Source organism: Brienomyrus brachyistius, unplaced genomic scaffold (genome assembly GCF_023856365.1).
Source record: "Brienomyrus brachyistius isolate T26 unplaced genomic scaffold, BBRACH_0.4 scaffold32, whole genome shotgun sequence".
Lineage (NCBI taxonomy): Eukaryota > Metazoa > Chordata > Actinopteri > Osteoglossiformes > Mormyridae > Brienomyrus > Brienomyrus brachyistius.
In genome coordinates this window covers 3,590,519-3,613,913 of record NW_026042307.1, presented here as the reverse complement: position 1 = coordinate 3,613,913, position 23,395 = coordinate 3,590,519, and the positions used below count along the sequence as shown (strand labels likewise).

The 23,395-nt window shown below is 44.8% G+C and overlaps 1 protein-coding gene across 4 annotated transcripts in view; it reads left to right on the top strand.

The window, feature by feature from the left end:
- LOC125721139 (phospholipid-transporting ATPase IA) overlaps window positions 1-23,395 on the top strand; it is a 132,765-nt gene that overhangs the window by 29,257 nt on the left and 80,113 nt on the right. For 2 of the 4 annotated variants that reach the window (XM_048997151.1, XM_048997150.1), the window contains exons 3-6: window positions 3,579-3,678; window positions 11,058-11,156; window positions 16,910-16,955; window positions 17,381-17,421. In XM_048997151.1, the coding sequence (XP_048853108.1) occupies window positions 3,579-3,678; window positions 11,058-11,156; window positions 16,910-16,955; window positions 17,381-17,421 (286 nt within the window). Of the gene's footprint in view, window positions 1-3,578; window positions 3,679-11,057; window positions 11,157-16,905; window positions 16,956-17,380; window positions 17,422-19,542; window positions 19,617-23,395 lie in introns of those variants that run through there. The other 2 variants (XM_048997154.1, XM_048997152.1) reach the window with 2 other exon arrangements.

Below are 23,395 nucleotides of genomic sequence, written 5' to 3'. Positions count from 1 at the left end.
GCGGAGTCTTAATGACGAATCCATGTGTGGGTGTCTGCCTCTTTGTGTGTGTGTGTGGTTATGTTTATATTGTCCCCACAATGTGATAACAATGTGATAATAACTTATTTACAAGGGGAAACTCAATTTAATAAAAATATGTGACTACAATCAAAAATCTAAAAATGCCAAAAGTCTTAAGTATTTAATTTGGTTACTTATGATTAAGTTAAGACTGGGTAGAGGTTAAGGTTGTCATTCCTGGGATTATGGTTCTGTCCATAGAAATGAATAGATGGTCCTCACAAAGATCTGAGTACAGTTGTGTGTGTAAATATTTATTTAATTTTTTTTACCTTATGGGGACCACTTTCCTGTATTTTGTTTGGTTACTTATGGTTATGGTTAGGGCTGGGTAGGGGTTAATGTTGTCATAGTTAGCATTAGCATTTTTCCTATAGAAATGAATGAGCAGTCCCCATAAAGATATGATTACACGACTGTGTGTGTGTGTTTGTCTGTCTTTGCTTTCAGATGAAATGGAGTGCTGTGTACATAATGTTGCCCCCCCTTGTTTGTTGTTGCCCCCCCTTGCTGGCGTATGTGTGTTTACACACATGTGCTCCTTCGCCCGTCCCGCTGTGAATGTGTGCCGTGCGCCGGGATCCCTTTCCTCCCTTATCCCGCCTGAGGCCCTTTGTTCCACACGATCGCCCTGGGATCCCTCTGGCCGGATCACAGCGGGCAGGTGCTCAGCATTAATGGAGAGAGATGTACGTGTTTACCTTTATAAGCCAGGCCATTATAAATCGAAGGACATCTACGCCAGCCCCTCCCCTCCTGCTTCTACAGTACACTGTTCTCTGCCTCTCAGCTCTGCATGATTATCATTTGTGACTGTAATCCTTTTTGTTCATCTATATATTTTTTTATCCCCCCGCCCCTCATAAATAGACTGAATGGGATCGTGAAACTGATCAGTTTTCTTGGATCTTTCTTGATTCTTGATTATGATCTTATTAGACTGAGCCTTAGTTCAGGGGGTGACCATGTAGCTATGGATTCACCTTTTACCCGGTGACCTCTTTTTCTTAGCCAATCAAAGCCATCGGCTCATTCCAATATGTGACTGGAGCTGTCCGATCTGAAGTCCTATGCTTCATTATTTAGTAATAATGTGTTTAACAGTTTCGGGCCTTTGTTACATGATTTTGCATATGTAGGCCAGAACCGTGGCCAATCAAACTGCTGCATATGTTAGCCCCACCCCTTGATCAGTGAAGCAGCAGTGTGGAGATCAGATAGTGGGTGATAGTGAGAAATGATCTCATTACAGGCTGAATAAGCAGGACTTAATGTCTCGGAGGGAAACCAACACAGACACAGATGCTGCTGACGTCTGCTCGCTTTCTCTTCTTTGATTCCAACATTGATAAGCCTTTTTTTTCTGTCTAAATACCGTGACTACACTACAAAAAATATTCCAAGTACAATTCACTCTGATAAAGTTCTCACTATTGAATAGTGATTTAAACCTTTCTTCAGGTAGGCTATAACACCGTCAATGTGCCCTGTATGGTGAAATACGTATTTTATGGATGCCAACATCTAAGCAATAAATATTTCATTATACACAGAATGCCGTTTATATTTGGGAAAGTTGTGTTTTTTGGGCTTTTTGGCTTTTGCTTTTTCAATTCGCAATGCATTCTGCTGTAATGATAATATCATGTTAAATAGGCTGCATATTTTTTCAGAGGAAGTGTGGGTACGACGACTCGCCCCCTGCCGTTGTAAGCAGCAGGTTTACAGTAAGAACATAAGAACTATACAAACGAGAGGAGGCAAGGATTCAGCTTGCACTACATTATCAGGAAGGCTATTCCATACTCTGACTACGCGCTGTGTAAAGAAGTGCTTCCTTAAATCCAGCTTGAAATGTTCTCCCGCTAATTTCCACCTATGGCCACGAGTTTGTGTATTTAAACTAATGCTGAAGTAACTATTTGGTTGAACAGCATCCAAACCTGTTAGAATCTTATATACCTGGATCATGTCCCCCCTCAGTCTCCTTTGCTTGAGACTGAACAGATTTAGCTCAGATTTAGCCCTTTCCTCGTATGACATTCCTCTAAGACCAGGAATCATTTTTGTGGCCCTACGCTGCACCTTTTCTAAGGCCACAATGTCCTTTTTACGATATGGTGACCAAACCTGCACACCATATTCTGGGTGAGGTCTCACCAAGGAATTGTATAATCTTAGTATTACCTCCCTTGGCTTAAACTCCACACACCTGGAGATATACCCTAAAATCCTATTGGCCTTTTTTATTGCTTCCCCACACTGGCGAGAATGGGACATGGAAGCATCAACATACACACCAAGGTCTTTCACATGATCAGCTACCTTTATTTCAGTGACACCCATGAAATACCTGTACTTTATATTTCTGCTCCCTAGATGGAGTACCTTACATTTATCGACGTTAAATTTCATCTGCCAGGTATCGGCCCATTCACTAATTAAATCAAGATCCCGCTGTAGCTGCTGAGCCGCTAATTCAGTATCTGCTATACCACCCACCTTGGTGTCATCTGCAAATTTCACCAGTTTACTGTATATATTGGTATCCATATCATTTATGTAAATTAGGAAAAATAGTGGTCCTAAAATCGAACCCTGAGGTACCCCACTATGGACGCAGGCCCACTGTGACATTGTGCCTCTTATAACTACTCGCTGTTTCCTATCTGTTAACCAGTTATCAATCCAGGTCGCTACGGTACCTAAAATACCTGTCGCTTTGAGTTTAAGTAGGAGCCTCTTGTGGGGGACAACATCAAAAGCCTTTTGGAAATCTAAGTAGATGACATCATAGGCCTTCGTATCATCAACTTCCAGAGTAGCTTCCTCAAAAAACTCCAACAGATTTGTTAAACAGGATCTACCTCTCCTAAATCCATGCTGGCTATCCCGCAAAATGTTATTGGAGTCCAGGTAATCTACCATTTTCTCCTTGATTATAGCCTCCATAACTTTACCAGTTATACAAGTGTACTGTGCACAAGTCTCAAACAGCCAAAGAAAATTGTGTTTAAATGATCTATTTTATGTTAAACTGTTAGCCATTTCAGAACCTCTACTGCAATCATCCCATTATTTCCAGCAGCAGCACACCCATGTATTTTTTGACTTGACCACTATCACCCATCACATAGCTGATAAATATCTCATAGATTTTTTTTTTTTACTAATTTGATTGATTAATTAAGTAAGCTGGTGGTGAAATTTAATAAATACATGGAATGGCAGAGGTATTGGACCTGAAGCGGTGCTCATCCAGCCATTCAACTACATAGATATCAATCACTTTTCTGTGAACAGAAGAAATTTTTACTAGTTTTTGTGTTCCTCTTAATTTGCCTGTGTTCTAATTGGGCTTTTTGTTCTGAGCAAATGTCTACTTGCTCTCCAGATAAACAGCTTTAAACATTTCTTTTGACTGCCTAAGACTTTTTCTCAGTACTATATGTTATGGCCTCTTAGACATGGACTCCTGTCGTTTGGGTCTAACACATTGTCACCTTTATTTCTAGCACGGCAAAGTACAACGTGCTGACATTTTTGCCACGCTTCCTCTACTCCCAGTTCCGGAGGGCAGCCAACTCCTTCTTCCTCTTCATTGCGCTCCTGCAGGTAAGCGTCTACGGCCAGGTCGGCTGCATCCTGTTGTTTGAGGAGGCACTCTGACTGCTGGGCACAGTGGATTACCCACGAACTGCAGCGGCCTTCCTGTATATCTGAGCTGCTGTCATTCGCTGTTTGTGGAAAACTGGCACCATTCCTCCACCGGATGACCCAGTTATAATAATGATGGAGTAATGTGGGAGGGATTAATCGGCTGTGGGATCTCAGCTGGTTTCTACTGTAGAGTAACTTTGCTGCAGTAGACGGTACTGTAGTGATGCTGGTGGCTACCACTGAGGTCATATTGGTCCTCCAGTTGGTGCATAGCTCCTTAGGGTACCAGCCTGCTCATTAGCAATAGAGGCCAGACCCACAGCAGAAAAGTTATTAAACTGGATAAGATTAACAGTGAAAAATTGTAGAAAAAAGTAAAAAATATTAAAACACTACAGTTCCTCAAAGCAGAGATACGTTTCAACTTAGCAAAGCTGTTTGTAGAGTCATCAGGGTGAATACCTTGAGGTCGCACGGTCCCAGTGGTAAGAATGTGCCACAGGTTCAAGAAACATCATCTGAACCTGTAACTTTAGCCCCCACTTTCAACAAATCTGTATTTTCACTTGTATTAAGAATAATGGCTGTTTTAAATGTATTAAAGAAATACAAATATTTAGATACATTTAACCCTCTGGATTCTGAGGCCTCTCAGACACTTTTGAAGTAGTCTGACATGCCTCGACATTTTGAAATATTTCACCTATCTAAAAAAACATTTATCCCAAACATACATTTATCAAAAACCTATTTTCAGAGGTGCTGAGAAATTGTAAAAAAAATAACATTATAAACATTTCTAGCCATTCAAGCTATGAGGTGTAAGAATTAGACATTCTGAAATTTCAAATGGTTTGTTTACTAAAGTGTTAGAACTTTGGAGTGACACTACTTTTTTCAAAGTCAGAGACCTACACAATGAAAATTGATGAGATGGGTGTCACCACACCTTTAATAGCTTTCATACGGTCAATGGGCCATCTGGAATGTCACTGTGACTGCCCCCCACACCCATCAGTCTGGGATGTCACTGTGACTGCCCCCCACACCCATCAGTCTGGAATGTCACTGTGACTGCCCCCCACACCCATGAGTCTGGGATGTCACTGTGACTGCCCCCCACACCCATGAGTCTAGAATGTCACTGTGACTGCCCCCCACACCTATCAGTCTGGGATGTCACTGTGACTGCCCCCCACACCAATCAGTCTGGGATGTCACTGTGACTGCCCCCCACACCAATCAGTCTGGGATGTCACTGTGACTGCCCCCCACACCAATCAGTCTGGGATGTCACTGTGACTGCCCCCCACACCCATCAGTCTAGAATGTCACTGTGACTGCCCCCCACACCCATCAGTCTGGGATGTCACTGTGACTGCCCCCCACACCCATCAGTCTGGGATGTCACTGTGACTGCCCCCCACACCCATCAGTCTGGGATGTCACTGTGACTGCCCCCCACACCCATCAGTCTAGAATGTCACTGTGACTGCCCCCCACACCTATCAGTCTGGGATGTCACTGTGACTGCCCCCCACACCAATCAGTCTGGGATGTCACTGTGACTGCCCCCCACACCAATCAGTCTGGGATGTCACTGTGACTGCCCCCCACACCCATCAGTCTGGGATGTCACTGTGACTGCCCCCCACACCAATCAGTCTGGGATGTCACTGTGACTGCCCCCCACACCCATCAGTCTGGGATGTCACTGTGACTGCCCCCCACACCAATCAGTCTGGGATGTCACTGTGACTGCCCCCCACACCAATCAGTCTGGGATGTCACTGTGACTGCCCCCCACACCAATCAGTCTGAGATGTCACTGTGACTGCCCCCCACACCTATCAGTCTGAGATGTCACTGTGACTGCCCCCCACACCTATCAATCTGGGATGTCACTGTGACTGCCCCCCACACCAATCAGTCTGAGATGTCACTGTGACTGCCCCCCACACCTATCAGTCTGAGATGTCACTGTGACTGCCCCCCACACCTATCAATCTGGGATGTCACTGTGACTGCCCCCCACACCTATCAATCTGGGATGTCACTGTGACTGCCCCCCACACCTATCAATCTGGGATGTCACTGTGACTGCCCCCCACACCTATCAATCTGGGATGTCACTGTGACTGCCCCCCACACCTATCAATCTGGGATGTCACTGTGACTGCCCCCCACACCTATCAATCTGGGATGTTACTGTGACTGCCTCCCACACCTATCAGTCTGGGATGTCACTGCCCCCCACACCCATGAGTCTGGAATGTCACTGCCCCCCACACCCATGAGTCTGGAATGTCACTGCCCCCCACACCCATGAGTCTGGAATGTCACTGTGACTGCCCCCCACACCCATCAGTCTGGGATGTCACTGTGACTGCCCCCCACACCCATCAGTCTGGGATGTCACTGTGACTGCCCCCCACACCCATCAGTCTGGGATGTCACTGTGACTGCCCCCCACACCCATCAGTCTGGGATGTCACTGTGACTGCCCCCCACACCCATCAGTCTGGGATGTCACTGTGACTGCCCCCCACACCCATCAGTCTGGGATGTCACTGCCCCCCACACCCATCGGTCTGGGAAGACAGTGTGAACTTTAAGAGAAGAAGAGACAGTAGCCTTTATACAGTTTCTAACATGCAACAGATTAAACGTTGATGAATAAAAAGTGCAATAAATTGTCAGTCATTATCAGGAGGCCAAGCTTCAAAACAGTCTCTGTCTGCTTGAAGGCAAAGGTGCATGTCACATGCTTTGCACTTCCGAGGGGTTTTTGTATGTATAATAATAATTGTAGTGCTGGTGACATGGCTCCACATAGCAGAGCCTATTGGCATGTCCAGCATGGTTGCCTGCCATGTACATTGTCTGTTTGTATTTGGTGTAAATTCTTCAGTTTAAATCAGTGTGTTTACCTGTGTGTGCCCCATCTGTGCAGGTTACTCGCGTGTTTGCGTGTTCTGTGTAAGTAGTGATCATGTGTGTACCATACAGTCCAGTGTCAGACCTTGTGTGTCTCTGCTATTTGCGATAGGGGTGTGGTTATCTGTGTGCAGCCCCTTCATGGGCTACGATACAAAAAGTTGCTTTGTTCAGAAACCGTCTGTTTTTTTAGTTTAGTTTTTCCCACTGCAAAGCTTCGGTTTGCTAAACGCAAAATATATTCATATTTTATTGGTGAACTGGGGCACATTTCTGAAAAGCTCCTGTTAGCAACTTAGATTCAGTTGCATGGTTCTAATTGTGTAAGTCGCTAACGTAATTAGCAATTATGCTTCTGGGAAATGTACCCTCGTTACATCATTTATCTGAATTATGCAAATGTTTTTGCTGCAAAAATAATTGTTCTATGTAAAATCTTATTTCCAGCAAATATCATCAAAAATCAATACTGTTTCAAGCTATTTTACAACATGTATTTTGAGAAATGCAAGTTAAATTAAATTATTGCTTTGCAGTCTTATCCTTGCAAAAAAAATCTCTTAAAAGTAGTGAAAAACAGTAAAGGAACAACCTAGTTACCAACACTTTGCATACACACTCAGTGAGAAAAAAGTTAAACACCCAGAAGTAATGGTCTGAGTTGGATGTAATTTGGGTCAAGTGCAGATCAGCGATAGCTTTGTAAATGTTTCGATTTGCAAGGAGCTGACACGTCTAGTCACTGGAGACAGAGGATGCCTTGTAGATGCATTAGACAGCATTACCAGCACTTGGTCACATTTTGGGTTTGCATGAGGCCAGGTGGCTGTATCGCGCAATTGCCCGGCATGTGCGGGACAGATGTCGTGGGATTCTGTAATGCAAATGTCACAGTCTCCCAATGTTGGAACCAATGGACACGTGAGGGCACCCACACACGTCGAGAAGCTTCTGGTTCCCCAAGACAGACCACACCAAGGGAAGATCGTATTTTATGCCAAGCATTACAGAATCTCATAACATCTGTGCCTGCCATCTGGACACAGGTATTGGACTCTCTACAACACGAAATGTCATCCTGCACCGTATCTCAACGTCTGACATCAGCCAGACTACAGGTTCATCATCGCATGCAGAGGCTGCCGTTAACACCAGCACAAAGACGGCTGGGATTCAAGTGGTGCCGTAACCGCGAGGCATGGACTGATGACAAGTGGCGTCGTACCATGTTCAGCGATGAATCTTGGTTCTGCTTTACCACGGATGACCATCGCATAACTGGAAAAGTAATGGAAGCTATAATCCAAGTGAAAATGGTTTATTACCTGGATTCAGATAACATTTTGAGGGATAGCCAACATGGATTTAGGAGAGGTAAAGCTATTTAACTAATTAACACGAGTTCTTTGAGAAAACTACAAGAGAAATTGATCACAAAAAGGCCTACAACGTGATCTACTTAGATTTCCAGAAGGCTTTTGTTGTTGTCCCCCACAAACGGCTCTTGCTTAAGGTCAAAGCTGCAGGGATTTTAGGAACTATGGCAGCTTGGATCGAAAACTGGTTAACAGACAGGAAGTAGCGAGTAGTTATTAGAGGCACAATGTCACAGTGGGCCTGCGTTCATAGTGGGGTACCGCAGGGTTTAATTTTAGGGCCACTATTGTTCCCAATTTACATTAATGATATTGACACTAATACATACAGTAAACTGGTTAAATTTGCAGACGATACCAAGGTGGGTGGTGTAGCAGATACTGATCTAGCAGCACAGAGGCTACAACGGGATCTTGATTTAATTAGCGACTGGACTGATGCCCAGCAGATGAAATTTAACATAGATAAATGTAAGGTAATCCATGCAGGAAGCAGAAATATGAAGTACAGATATTTTATGGGTTCCACTGAAATAAAGGTAGCTGATTATGAGAAAGACCTCAGTGTGTATGTTGATGCTTCCATGTCTCACTCTCACTAGTGTGGGGAAGCAATAAAAAAGGCCAATAGGATGTTGGGTTACATCTTTATGTGTGTGGAGTTTAAGTCAAGGGAGGTGATGCTACGATTTGTACAATTCCTTGGTAAGACCCCACCTAGAATATTGTGTGCAGGTTTGGTCACCATACCTTAAGAAGTTGCTGCCTTGTCTTCCTGCTAGTGTAGCACAAGCTAGAACCCTGGGTTCCTTTAAATCAGAGCTAGATAAGATTTTAACAACTCTGAGATATTAGTTAAGTTCTCCCCAAACGAGCTTGATGGGCAAAATGGCCTCCTCTAGTTTGTAAATTTCTTATGTTCTTATATTCTTATGTGTGCGCGTATGACGGCACCAAGCGGTGAGGACTAATCCTGCCAAAGTTGTAGAGAGACACACTGGCGTTAGTTCTGGCATCATGGTGTGGGGAGCCATAGGGTATGACATCATAGTGTGAGGAACCATAGTGCATGACATCATGGTGTGGGGAACCATAGGGCATGACATCATGGTGTGGGGAGCCATAGGGCATGGCATCATGGTGTGGGAGCCATAGGGCATGACTTCAGGTCATCTCTGGTAGTGAGATGTAGGGGGACGCTGATGGCACAGCACTACGACAGTGACATTCTGCGTCCGCATGTATTTCCCCTCCAGAAACAGCACCCTGGTACAATCTTTCAACTAAATAACACCCATCCACACACAGCACGCTTGTCTATGTACTGCCTGCTTCATGTTGAGGTCCTCCTATGGCCAGCTATATCCCCCGATCTTTCCCCAATTGAACATGCGTGAGATCAGCTCAAACATCAACTCAGACTCAGTGCCAGTCTGCAGGATCTCGAGAGCCAGTTACAATAGGAGAGGATACAAAGGCTATACGACTCCCTTCTGTACCGGGGGGGTGCTACATCCTACTGACATGGCATCAGCAGTGTGTCCATACAGCCTCTATTGTAAGTTTGAACTGATATCATAATCCTTGTGAAAGAGTCACATGATCTTTCATCATATGCAAATTCATTTCATTTCCACCACTCCGTCTGGGTGCTTAACTTTTTTTTTTTGTGAGTGAGTGTATTTATAAAGTTTTTATAGTTGTGATCAAAATTAGAAAAAAGGTGACATTTTGTAATTTACAAAGTTATCCATGAATTGAAGTGATGTAGATTTGCCACATTTCCTCAGTGAAAACTCTCTCACATCACAAAATAAAATGTTGCAGCTCCTTAATCAGTGTAAACAAAATTTAGACATGTGCTCTTGTATATGGGTGTTTTCACAAGTTTTCTTGACCCAGTAACAACCGTGGGATTATCGTATCGTTATCATATGAATAGCGCTATTTGGAAATGGGTGGGTGATCAGTGCTGCTTCAGGATTCCGACATTGGAGTCAGTTGCTCTTGTTCTTTTTATTCTGCTTACAAAGCTCTAAAAATACATTTAATTTCTCCCTATATACATTTGAAAAGCAGACCATTCAATGTTTTTAAATGTTTATATGAGAAAAACTAGCAGTTTTAAAAACTAGTTCTTAAAACAGAAATTTTGCAAAACCATTTTATGCTGTGGGCGGCGAAGCCGATACATTTAGAATCAGAAAATAGATATTTTTACTTTGTATTATCAGTTTTTTCTTCAAAGCTAAAACAGAAGGTTTAACAGTATTTAATTAGTAATAAGTATTCAATTAGCTTTTTATTTTGTCTCTTTTCATTAGCATGTTGTTTTTTTTGGGTCACGTTTCTTTCTTACAATGCAGAGATTGATCCTGCAGGCACCTCTGACAGAAAAAAACGATACAGCGGAAATGTGTAGGTTCAGGGAGCAATGGGGTGACCTCCCCAGGCATACACCTGACCACCAATCCCTCCATAATTTGAACTGTGGCGACTGCTTTCCTCACATGCAAATATCTCAAGCATCCTAAAGAGAGCTGTTTTTTTCATCCTGATTTAAATGCTGAATCATAAACAGGATGACAGTCCGGATACATATGCAGCTTTTTCTTTCAGCAGCTGCGCACAGATTTGCATTTCCAGACTCTTAGGTTGTGTCGTGCAGTGTGACCAGTCATGCACGCTCGCTTTCGAGGGGTGTCCCAATGCGCAGAAGAGTGGTATCTTAACATAACACAATGGGTCCTGGGTGGAGTAGCTGTGAGATTTGATATTTCCTGCCCTCCTGATGTGCTACCAGCAGACACTTTGGTGGTGAAGTCACATGTTTGTGCTGTCACAGACCATTGACTGTTTAATATCCAGGCCTCGTTGGATGCCCTGATCCAGTTGGCACTAACTGGAAGATTAGTGCATCATTCAGTGTAGAGTCATTCAGTGCGGCTAACCACTGGGATAAGTCCCAAAGAGCCTGTGTTTTATAGCCTTATACTGATGCTTTTTTTTGTCTTCCCTCAGCAAATCCCAGATGTGTCCCCAACTGGCCGTTGGACCACCCTGGTGCCCCTCCTTTTCATACTAGTGGTGGCAGCCGTCAAGGAGGTCATTGAAGACCTGGTAAGGTGCAATCTACCTTTATGCTCAAAAGAGTTGTTCTCCAAAAAAACTCAGGCTAATGTCTAATTTGTAAACTTGCAAGTTCCATTTCAATGAGTGCTAAATAATATATATATATATATATATATATATATATATATATATATATATATATATATATATATATATATATATATTACACACACACACACACACCGGCCACTTTATTAGGTACACCTTGCTAGTACCGGGTTGAACCCCCTTTTGCCTTCAGAACTGCTTTAATCCTTCGTGGCATAGATTCAACAAGGTACTGGAAACATTCCTCAGAGATATTGATCCATATTGACATGATAGCATCACGCAGTTGTTGCAGATTTGTCAGCTGCACATCCATGATGCGAATCGCCCGTTCCACCACATCCCAAAGGTGCTCTATTGGATTGAGATCTGGTCACTGTGGAGGCCATTTGAGTATAGTGAACTCATTGTCATGTTCAAGAAACCAGTCTGAGGTGAATCGAGCTTTATAACGTGGTGCATTATCCTGCTAGAAGTAGCCACCAGAAGATGGGTCCACTGTGGTCATAATGGGATGGACATGGTCAGCAATAATTACTCAGGTAGGCTGTGGCGTTGCAACGATGATCAATTAGTACTAAGGGGCCCAAAGTGTGCCAAGAAAATGTCCCCCACACCATTACACCACCACCACCAGCCTGAACCGTTGAGACAAGGCAGGATGGATCCATGCTGTCATGTTGTTGATGCCAAATTCTGACCCTGCCATCCGAATGTTGCAGCAGAAATCGAGACTCATCAGACCAGGCAACATTTTTCCAATCTTCTATTGTCCAATTTCGGTGAGCCTGTGCGAATTGTAGCCTCAGTTTCCTGTTCTTTGCTGACAGGAGTTGCATTCGGTGTGGTCTTCTGCTGCTGTAGCCCATCTGCCTCAAGGTTTTATGTGTTGTGCATTCAGGAGATGCTCTTCTGCATACCTTGGTTGTAACGAGTGGTTATTTGAGTTACTGTTGCCTTTCTATCAGCTCGAAACACTCTGGCCATTCTCATCTGACCTTTGGCATCAACAAGGTATTTTCACCCACAGAACTGCTGCTCACTGGATGTTTTCCCTTTTTCGGACCATTCTCTGTAAACCCTAGAGATGGTTGTGCGTGACAATCCTAGAAGATCAGCAGTTTCTTCTATACTCAGACCAGCCCGTCAGGCACCAACAACCATGCCATGTTCAAAGTAACTTAAATCACCTTTCTTCCCCATTCTGAAGCTCGGTTTCAACTGCAGTGGTTTGTCTTGACCATGTCAACATGCCTAAATGCGTTGAGTTGCCACCATGTGATTGGCTGAGCAGTAATTTGCGTCAACAAGCAGTTGGACAGGTGTGCCTAATTAAGTGGCCGGTGAGTGAGTGAGTGTGCGTGTGTGTGTGTGTGTGTGTGTGTGTGTGTGTGTGTGTGTGTGTGTGTGTGTGTGTGTGCATGCGTGCGTGCGTGCGTGTGTGTGTGTGTATAATATATATATATATATATATATATATATATATATATATATAAAATTTTAATAATAGCTGCATAGATGTGTTAGAGGTGGAGCCGGAAAAGCCTTTTTTGTCATATGCAGCCAGAAGGTGTTTTCCCAGCTCAGCTGTCATATGTTTATTGATGTCTAGCATTACCCTTGGCCAAACCCTATCCAAGGTTACTTGATTTCAGGCTGCTTTTTAACTTGAGCTTTGCTTCTGCTGTCTCCAGCATCAGTCATCCTTGGGAAAGTTTTGTGATGCAGAAAGTCACTGTAACACATGACCGGTTCTGTCAGTCTCGTGTCTCCAGCCAGTTTTGTGGAAGCTGAATGAATTGCATCACCCCACCAAAAGGGTGATTGTCCACCATGCAAACTTGTAAGGCTGATGTGACAGGTGATGAGTAAACCAAGTGACAGGTCTGTCCAGAGTGTCAATGCAGGGGTCATTATGTGAGAATGGAACACAAGTTCAATGGGGAACTTCTCAGCAGTACATGAAGCCATTGGACCCAACAGCCATTGGTGGATGCAGTCACATGACTGATGGAGGATAGTGACACAGCAGTGCAAATTTAGATACACTCATACCACTTGGTAGTGCTTATACTTTCTATTTGAACCAATAGGGGCTTCATCCAGCAGAGGTTTTGGCCAAAACTTGTACGTATCTGTTATATGGTTTCTTTAAAGGTGATGTTTGGCTCAGCAAATTAGGACTCTACATGTGGATGGAAGGTCGACATTTTGAATCTTCTTGTTGGCATAATGGGTGCATCGCTGGGCCATTGAGGAAGGCGCTTATTCCCCTGAAAAATAGTTTGACGCCAAACTTTATCACCTGTACATGTGGATGTTTGTGTCAAAGGAAAGTAAGAGGAGTTATGTCACAAAAAACATTCCAGTATATAGTAACCTCTATACACTTTCACCAATCTGACATTTGCTGTTTTGGTTTCTTGCGAGTTGGTGGTTTACAATTACACAGGAATATTTTAGTAATTTAGAAACATTACAGAAACTTACAGATGAAGCTTAAGCCAAAGACAATATTGACAATGATTTGAATCACATAAAGTCATATAATATATAAATATTACTGATATATAGTATTTGTTAGTGTAAGCGTGTCCTTTCTTGGCTTGGGTGCGCCATCCATTTCGGCAACGAATCTCAATCACGTTAGTTGCTTTTGTGACATGGAATCTCACATTTCTCGCAGTAACCTCTAAACTTTTCACTGCATTTATGTATAAAAAGGTCTAGATAAGGAATGACAGCAATTTAACATACAAAGTGTACAGTAACAGTACAGTACTGTTTGTTTACAAAATGTTAGTAAATAGACTCGTGTTATCATTCATGCTAGCTAACTGTTTTTAGTAGAGGTTAGGTGCCAAGGTATTTTCAGATTAACCCTTATACTTGTGCAAATGGCAAATAAAGCATCATTTCATTTCAAAAGGATTATTGTCATCTAAAGATGACTAGTATTAATATCCAAATATTTAAGGAGGGTTCGTACTTGCTTTAATACTTACAAAACAATAAAATCCAGCCTTCATAAGCTCAAGTCAAAAAGATGGATGAATATGGTGATAGACTCACATCTGTTCCCTCACTGCACTGAGGCTACGTGCTCTGCACATGCCAGGAGGAGAGTGTCTCTCATCTTTCATGTTCTCCGGCGTTACTGCTGTTGCTCTTAAGCAGCGTCCTTCATCCACGAGGTTTGTGATCCGTTGCCATGGTGAAGGTCAGCAGCAGGTCAGCGCGCACGTAAACACACCATCCTGTCTGCTGGTCACTGACAGGTTTTGGCGGACATAGTGGTGCCGACTCGGTGTCTGGAAACCAACACCATCAGGGCTACAGAAACTACATCTAAGGTGACTTGGGTTAATGGAAATCATAAGTGGACTCCATCGTGATTGAACAAGCCACTGATTTTTGTCCAGGAACAGCAGGTTTAATGCAGGTATCATGAAACTCACTAATCTGTCCGTGTCCCATAGTGCTTTTACAGAAGGCATAGAAGGCATAGGCAAGCGAAGAGGTTTCAGGGAGTTTGCTATAGCAAAGGATGTACAAAGCCTTATGCATCGAAAAAAGGATGGACACGTGAGGTTAGTTAATCAGTATAATTCCCCCTGCCACTTCTCGTCACAGAAGAGAGGGTGTTCATTTACCTTCCAGGCCTGGGAGAATGACAAAATAGTTCCCTCCACCCCCTGCAAATTTTCTGCATTGCAGAGAAGATGGGCTGCCACATGTTGGCAGTGTTTTATCACTGATACGGTGGGGGGGGGGGGGGGGGGGGGAGTACACACTCTGCCGAGGAGTTTGGTGGCTCTGTGTGTGTTTACTCAATCTGAGGAGGGGATTGGAGTGGATGGGTGGGTTTCCGTGGCAATGTGTGACTAGAAGCAAGCACGGAAGCTGCTGCGTGGTTGCCATGTTGGCAGGGTTCTTCTTTACTGGGCCCCGTGCTTAAGGACTCGGCTCTAAGCCCCATTAGCGGCATGTTAGCCACTCTGCCCCAAGCTCCGTTAATGGCACGTTAGCCGCTCTGCCCCAAGCTCCGTTACCGGCACGTTAGCCGCTCTGCCCCAAGCTCCGTTAGCGGCACGTTAGCCTCTCTGCTCCAAGCCCCGTTAGCGGCACATTAGCCACTCTGTCCCAGGCAGACTGTAAGAATGGCTCATATTGTCCGTGACCTGCAAGAGGGCACGGTGCCACTCCTGTGATTCGCTGCATACGACTAGGGGTGTGGACACATCTCGACGCCATGGGACGTGCCTCTTATGAATTAGCTATGTAGCATGGCCAGTCAACAGGTTGCACCCAGGGTAGACAAGCGAAGAGGCAGTCACGTGCTCCCTGTACCGCAGGTGCGTGGCTCTATTCAGTGGAGATGAGAAACCTCATTTGCTTAGTTATTAATCACCACTGCATTTTTAGCATAGCTTTCATTAGATGCTCTTTATAAAACTGTGTTTGTGTGTGTAAGCACACCATGTGTCCTCATTTGACAGCAGGCTCCAAAAACTGGGAATGCACATTTGCAATTTTTCATATCTGATTTTTTCAGACATGGATGAATGAAGAATGGACTTTCTGTTTATTTCAGGTTGTTAGGAGAAGGTACTATAATTTTAGTGACCTTTTCCTTGTGCTGAATTTATATTGATTTTCTCTGCTAACATACACGATGCTGGTTTTTTATTTTTGATTTGTTTTCTTTGGTGTGTCTTTTGGTCCTGTTTTCTGATGGACTGTCCAGTTTAGCGCGCTGGTTTCATTAACACAAAGGAGTAATAGTCTGTCTAACTTGGGTAATAAGCCTGTCTCAGCTCACATTTTCAGTTTTTACGCATAAAATGCTTGACCTTATCCACAGAAAGCAAAATGCAGTTGAGTTCCTTCTTTCCAAGTAGAGATATTGTTGGATCTGCCTTTTCAGGGACCCTAGATAGGGAGAATTTTGCGTATTGTGGCATGGCAGTATTGTGGTGTGCGTCCAGTGGATGCATTTCAATCTCAGTTAAAACTTATTCATCCATTTGCTTAGTTCAGGTACTGCACACCCTTTAGTATTTTCTTACCGTATTTACTTGTCATTGGGTCTTTTGCTTTGCACTATATTTTACGATAATCATAATGGATGGGGACCTCACTTTAATTTCCACAATTTGTATCATTGATTGTGGGATTTTGTTACGAACATTTTGAAAAGTTTTTCAAGCTTTATTTCGGTACCTACTTTAGTGGGTTTTTGTGGGCCTTTTTGAGATAATTGAGGGTGAAATTGACCAATATTTTTGTTTGAACCGAACTGAAAGATCTGTGAGTTTTTTGAAAGTCGTAGGAGCAAGGCATAGGTTTGCAAGAGAGTAATTGCATTTCTGGACAGAGAAATGGTAGGTTGAATCTGAATTGGTTTGTGCCACTTTATACTGTTTCCTCCAGTGAATGTTCTTACCTGCTGGTAATTCCTATATTTAATTACGGATCTGTATTATTCTTTTAAGCTTGCCTTGCCACCATCTGGCTTCTTTTTCGCACCCCACTTTTCCTCTGGTTGCCTTTCCAGTCCAGCTTGCATCCAGCTCGCGTACCAGTTTCTCACGCCAGTAGGGGTGTAGATCTCACACTGACTGGACATGCTTTGGGTGGGGATCGGGATTTTTGTCGACTTGCATTAATGGTTTTTTTTTCTGTTTTCCCAGAAACGTCACAAGGCAGACAGTGTCGTGAACAAGAAGGAAACCCAAGGTAAAGATGCTCCGGTTTAGGACTCGTTTCTGTCGCATTTATGTGCCGCGGGCAGGTGGCATGGTGGCTAGCACTGTTGCTTCCCACCTCTAAGACTATGAGAAGGATAAAGCACCACTGTGCCACCCTTGAATCGTATTTCTGAAGCTCACAATAAAATTTGGGCATTCAAAGTGTGTCCACCTTCTTAAGTGCCGTACCAGAGAGCAAAAAACCTTTCCTGCAGTCTTCATGGCATTATATTTTATTATCTCTGTTGTTATTTTATTAACGTAAATGCTAACTAATTATTATTGGCTAACCATGCCAATTATTGTACATTTATATGACAGTGTGTTGTGTTAGCAATTAAGGGAAGTTAATCATAATCTAATTGTCTGCATTTGGTAATGGGTGTATTGTGCCCTTCTCTCTGCTTCCTGAAGTGCTAAGAAATGGAGCCTGGGAAATAGTGCACTGGGAAAAGGTATGCAGTCAAGTTTACGCATTTTTTTGGGGGGGGGACTGGAGGGATAGCCACCATAAATCCATCTGTAAGCCATTTCATAGCCATGCAGTAATGACATGCCTGTTCATAGGCAGTCAGTCCTCTCGTGTCCGCATGAACACAGTAAAGATGAGGCAGGTGACCACAAGTGAAGCACTGCCTCACAAAAAAGAAATGAAAGGAAATGTAATATTCATATCACATGAAATGTGTTTTACTGGCAATAATTCCAGCAACCATGTGAAACTCAAAAAGTGTGGCCATTTAAAAAAAAAAAAATGTCTGACAGAGTATTGAGGAAAATAGCACCACCCTTGGCTTGATAGTAGGAACTTCAGTGTAGCAAAACATTTTCTGCCTCTGTAAGCTAGTAGACTTCAATGTATTTCTCATCATCTTCTGTTTGGTATTCGATTGGATAGTTATGGAATATGAAACATTATTCAAACCCACCCAGTGAAGCAATGCTCCATCTAGTGATCTAGTAAAATGTAGGGCTATAGTGTCATGCATATTTTAATATTTACTATAATACTTACGGAAGTGGCGAGGTCAGCCTTGAGCTTGCTTCAGTAAGCAGCCACCATTTGGCGTATTTTATCTTATTTTTTTATCCCACAATACGCCTTAAGGTCCTGCATATTTGAAATTCATTACATTACTGCCAGCATGTCATGCAAACATTCGCACTGCCTATCCTGAGTTTCGAGTCGCCCCAAGGTGCTTTACGTGGATATGTTGTGATGCTTTCCTGCATCGTTTGTACAGAATAATACAAAAGCAGGGAAAAAGAAAGAAAGAAATGAATGGAAGAAAGATGGCAATTATGGAGAGGGACCATACACTCTCAAGTAGGGAAAGAAAAATCAGTGACAAAGTTCGCACTCTGGCTTTCTGTTGGTGATGTTGCAGGCATGAAATGATTAACCTTGTGAGCGATGCAGAAGCGTTAATTATGAGGTGAGGGGCTCTTAGCCTGACGGCCCCGTGGAGCCTCGTAAGGGGGGTCCGGACCTGACAAGGTGTTCGAGAGGGGTGTCTGCACAGACACGCATCATCGTAAGCTAAGCTGCGGCTAACAGCAGAGAGCTATTCATAGCTGTTCATAGAGCTGTGCAATTTAGTACCTTATTTGTGTCAAAATATTAGCATGTATTAATGTAAAATATAAATGGAATTTATGGTATATATTGATTCATGCTAATTCTATGATAGACAGCTTCCAGCCTTTTCACAGTAATTTAAATAGATCCAGCATCAGCTGTGTTAAAGCTGTTCTGTGGCTGAAAAGCAGAATTAGATTAACCTCCATAATACTGAGCGAGTTTTTGTTACAGTTCTACTGGAATATGCAGCACTGTTTTTGATCTGTGGCTGTCCCCAGAATGTGTCTGGGATAAAGGATTTACAACTTATAAGAGCTGGACTGCTTAGTTTTAGACTGTTCGGTCTCAATAGCACACGAAGAACCAATTTTCATTTCTCAGCCACAGATCAGTAAAAAAAGACCAATTCTGTGGTTTGATGTTCAGGATATACAGTGTGTGATTGCATGGTGTCACCCTGTAATATTAGTGCAGCTTTTTTGTACAGTGATGCGCCGCATGACAAGGTTTCAGTTAACAGTCAACCACATGTACAATGATGGTCCCATAAGATTAGATTGAAGGTGAACAAATTCTTTGACCTAGTGATGTGATAGCCATTACTCACTTGTTTGTGGTGGCGCTGGTGTAAACAAACCAACTGCACTGCCAGGCGTATAAAAATATAGCACAGACAATTATTTACAGTACATAATACTTGATAATGATACACAAACCAGTAGCATAGTTGTTTATTAACTATACTATACTTTTTATTGATATTTTTTACCTATACCATCGGGGTTTGTGTAAGTAAACCCTATGATATTCACACAGCAACGAAATCGCATCACAACACCTTTCTCAGAACGTGTCCCTAGCGTAGCATGGCGCATAACTGTACATGTTTCAGTCTTCTAGCTCTATTGAAGCAAAACATTCTAGTTTCACAACAGAAATGCTCGTTTCGGGAACCCAGTCCTACTGAACAGTAACTAGCTTGCTTTTTTCGCAGGTTGTGGTGGGAGATTTAATTAGAGTTAATGGCAAGGAGTACATACCTGCTGACGCAATCCTGCTGTCGTCCAGGTAGACGGGAAGCTCCCGAGAGTGAGAGCCCCTTCCAAATGAGTCAGGCTATTACGGGCTCAATTACAGGCTTTATTACTGGCCTCTGGGGCCTTCTTGTGAAGGGGGTGGAAGCTGACATCCCTCTCTACCTTCTCACCAGCCTCCTGAGTGTGTGACAAGCCAAGGAGGACAAAAATCCATTGAGATACCTTTCTAAATTATTTTTGTTTCCCAGAGCTTTGCAGAATTGACTCCATTATTCGTTTTCTGACTCAATTTTGGAAATATCTGCAAAAACAAATATCTGTTTCTATAATTTACGTTATACTTTTTATATTCTCTGTCCTGTTACTTCATTGAAAGTGCAATGGATTTAGAGCTAAAATCACTTTAGGAGGATGGTTTTGATAGGTGCTTTTATTATAGGTGGTTTTTCTTTTGATTTCTTTATTTCTGTTTTTAAAATCTGTAGTCCAGTCAGGTCATTTACTGTGGAAATGTCTTCTGCTTCTTGACTAAAAGCTACATTTTGTCTTGTCACAAACCTGTGCTGTGGGAGCAGAACACTTAGAGATGCTCTGGTCTTCCTTTTATGAAATGGATTTCTAGTACTTGTAGTACATCCATCCAGTATCCATCCATCGTCTTCCACTTATCTGAGATCGGGTCGTGGGGGCAGCAGTCTCAGCAGGGAAACCCAGACTTCCCTCGTCCCGGCCACTTCATCCAGCTTCTCTGGGGGAATCCCGAGGCATTCCCAGGCCAGCCGAGAGACACAGTCCCTCCAGCATGTCCTGGGTCTTCCCTGGGGCCTCCTCCCAGTGGGACATGCCCGGAACACCTCACCAGGGAAACTTCCAGGAGGCATCCTAAGTAGATGCCCGAGCCACTTCATCTGGCTCCTGAGACTCATCCGAATGACCGAGCTCCTCACCCAATCTCTAAGGGAGAGCCCAGCCACCCTGCGGAGGAAACTCTTTTCGACCACTTCTCGACTGTACTAGTGATCTCCTTCTTTCGGTCACTACCCATAGCTCATAACTATAGGTGAGGGTAGGAATGTAGATCGGCTGGTAAATCGAGAGCTTTGCCTTTTGGCTAAGCTCCTTCACCATGACAGACCGATGCAGCGCCTGCATTACTGCTGACGCTGCACCAATCCACCTGTCGATCTCCCGCTCCATCCTTCCCTCACTTGTGAACAAGACCCTGAGATACTTAAACTCCTCCACTTGGAGAGGGACCTCTTCTCCGACCTGGAGAGAGCACTCCACCCTTTTCCAGCTGAGGACTATGGTCTCAGATTTGGAGGTGCTGATTTTCATCTCAGCCGCTTCACACTCTGCTGCGAACTGCTCCAGTGAGAGCCAAAGGTCACGGTCTGATGAGGCCAACAGAACCATATCATCTGCAAATAGCACAGACCTAATCCTGAGGTCACCAGCCCGGACACCCTCAATGCCCTGGCTGTGCCTAGAAATTCTGTCCATAAAAGTTATGAACAGAATCGGTGACAAAGGGCAGCCCAGGCGGAGTCCAACCCTCACCGGAAACGAGTCCGACTTACTGGCGACAATGCGGACCTCGGGCACCGGTTATACAGGGACCGAATAGCCCTTATAAGGTAGCCCGGCACCCCATACTCCCGGAGCACCCCCCAAAGGACTCTCCGAGGGACGTGGTAGAATGCCTTCTCCAAGTCTACAAAGCACATGTAGACTGGTCGGGCAAACTTCCACGCACCCTCCAGGACCCTGCCAAGAGTATAGAGCTGGTCCACTGTTCCACGACCAGGGCTAAAACCACACTGCTCCTCCGAGGTTCGACTATCCGACGGATTATTCTCTCCAGCAGCCCCCGAATAGACCTTACAGGGAGGCTGAGGAGTGTGATCCCACTATAATTGGAACGCACCCACTGGTCCCCTTTCTTGAAGAGGGGGACCACCATCCCGGTCTGCCAATCTAGAGGCACTGCCCCAGATGTCCACGCAATGCTGCAGATGCCTGTCAACCAAGACAGCCCTGCAACATCCAGAGCCTTGACGAACTCATCCACCCCCAGGGCCCGGCCACCGAGGAGCTTTTTAACCATCTCAGCAACCTCCGCTCCAGAGATAGGGGAGTCCACCCCTAAGATCCCAGACTCTGCTTCCTCATTGGAAGGTGGGTCGGTGGGATTGAGAAGGTCTTCGAAGTATTCCTTCTACCAACCCACAACGTCCCGAGCTGAGGTCAGCAGCGCACCATCCCCACCATAAATAGTGTTGATGCTACACCGCCTTCCAGCCCTGAGCTGCCGGATGGTGGACCAGAATCTCTTTGAAGCCGTCCTGAAGTCGTTCTCCATGGTCTCGCCAAACTCCTCCCATACCTGAGTTTTTGCCTTAGCAACCGCCAAAGCCACGTTCCGCTTTGCCCGCCAGTACTCATCAACTGCCTCCGGAGTCCCACAGGCCGAAAAGGCCTGATAGGATTCCTTCAGCTTGATGGCATTCCTCACCGCCGGTGTCCACCAGCGGGTTCAGGGATTGCCGTCGCGACAGGCACCGGCTACCATATGGCCACAGCTCCGGTCAGCTGCTTCCACAATGGAGGTGCGGAACATGACCCATTCAGACTCAATGTCCCCCGCCTCCCCCGGGACATGGGTGAAGTTCTGCCGGAGGTAGGAGTTGAAGCTCCTTCTGACAGGGGTTCTGTCAGACGTTCCCAACAGACCTGCACTATATGCTGCGGTCTGCCAGGTCTGACCGGCTTCCTCCTCCACCAGCCCACCCACCACCAGATGGTGATCAGTTGACAGCTCCGCCCTTTTCCTCACTCGAGTGTCCAGTATATGCGGCCGCAAGTCCAATGACACAACCACAAAGTCGATCATTGAACTGCGGCCTAGGGTGTCCTGGTGCCAAGTGCACATACTGTATCGACACCCTTATGCTTGAACATGGTGTTCATTATGGACAATCCATGATGGGCACAGAAGTCCAATAACAAAACACCACTCGGGTTCAGATCGGGGGGGCCGTTCCTCCCAATCACGCCGCTCCAGGTCTCACTGTCATTGCCCACCTGAGCATTGAAGTCCCCCAGCAGAACAAGTGTGTCCTCGGGAGGAGCGCTCTCCAACATCCCTTCCAAGGACTCCAAATAGGATGGGTATTCTGAACTGCCATTTAGCGCATAAGCGCAAACAACAGTCAGGACCCATCCTCCCACCCGAAGGTGAAGGGATGCTACCCACTCGTCCACTACGGTAAACCCCAATGTACAAGTGCCCAGCCAGGGGGCAATAAGTATGCACACCCCTACTTGGCGCCTCGCCCCGTGAGCAGTTCCAGAGTGGAAGAGGGTCCAGCCCCCTTCAAGGAGACTGGTTCCAGAGCTCAAGCCATGCATCGAGGTGAGCCCGGCTATATCTAGTCAGAATCTCACAACCTCGCACACCAGCTCAGGCTCCATTCCATGTCCCTAGATCTAGCTTCTGCAGCCGAGGATCAGACCGCCAAGGTCCCCACCTTCGGCTACTGCCCAACTCGCACTGCACCCGACCCTTTTGGCCCCTCCTACAGATCGTGAGTCCATTGGAGAGGGGACCCACGTGACTTCTTTGGGCTATGACCGACCAGGCCCCCTGGGTGCAAGCCTGGACACCAGGCACTCGCCATCAAGCCCCACCCCTAGGCCTGGCTCCGGGGGGGGGGCGGTGACCTGCGTCCGGGCAAGGGAAAACATGTGTCCATGTTTTTATTCATCATAAGGGGTCTTTTGAGCCGCACTTCGTCTGGTTCCTCACCC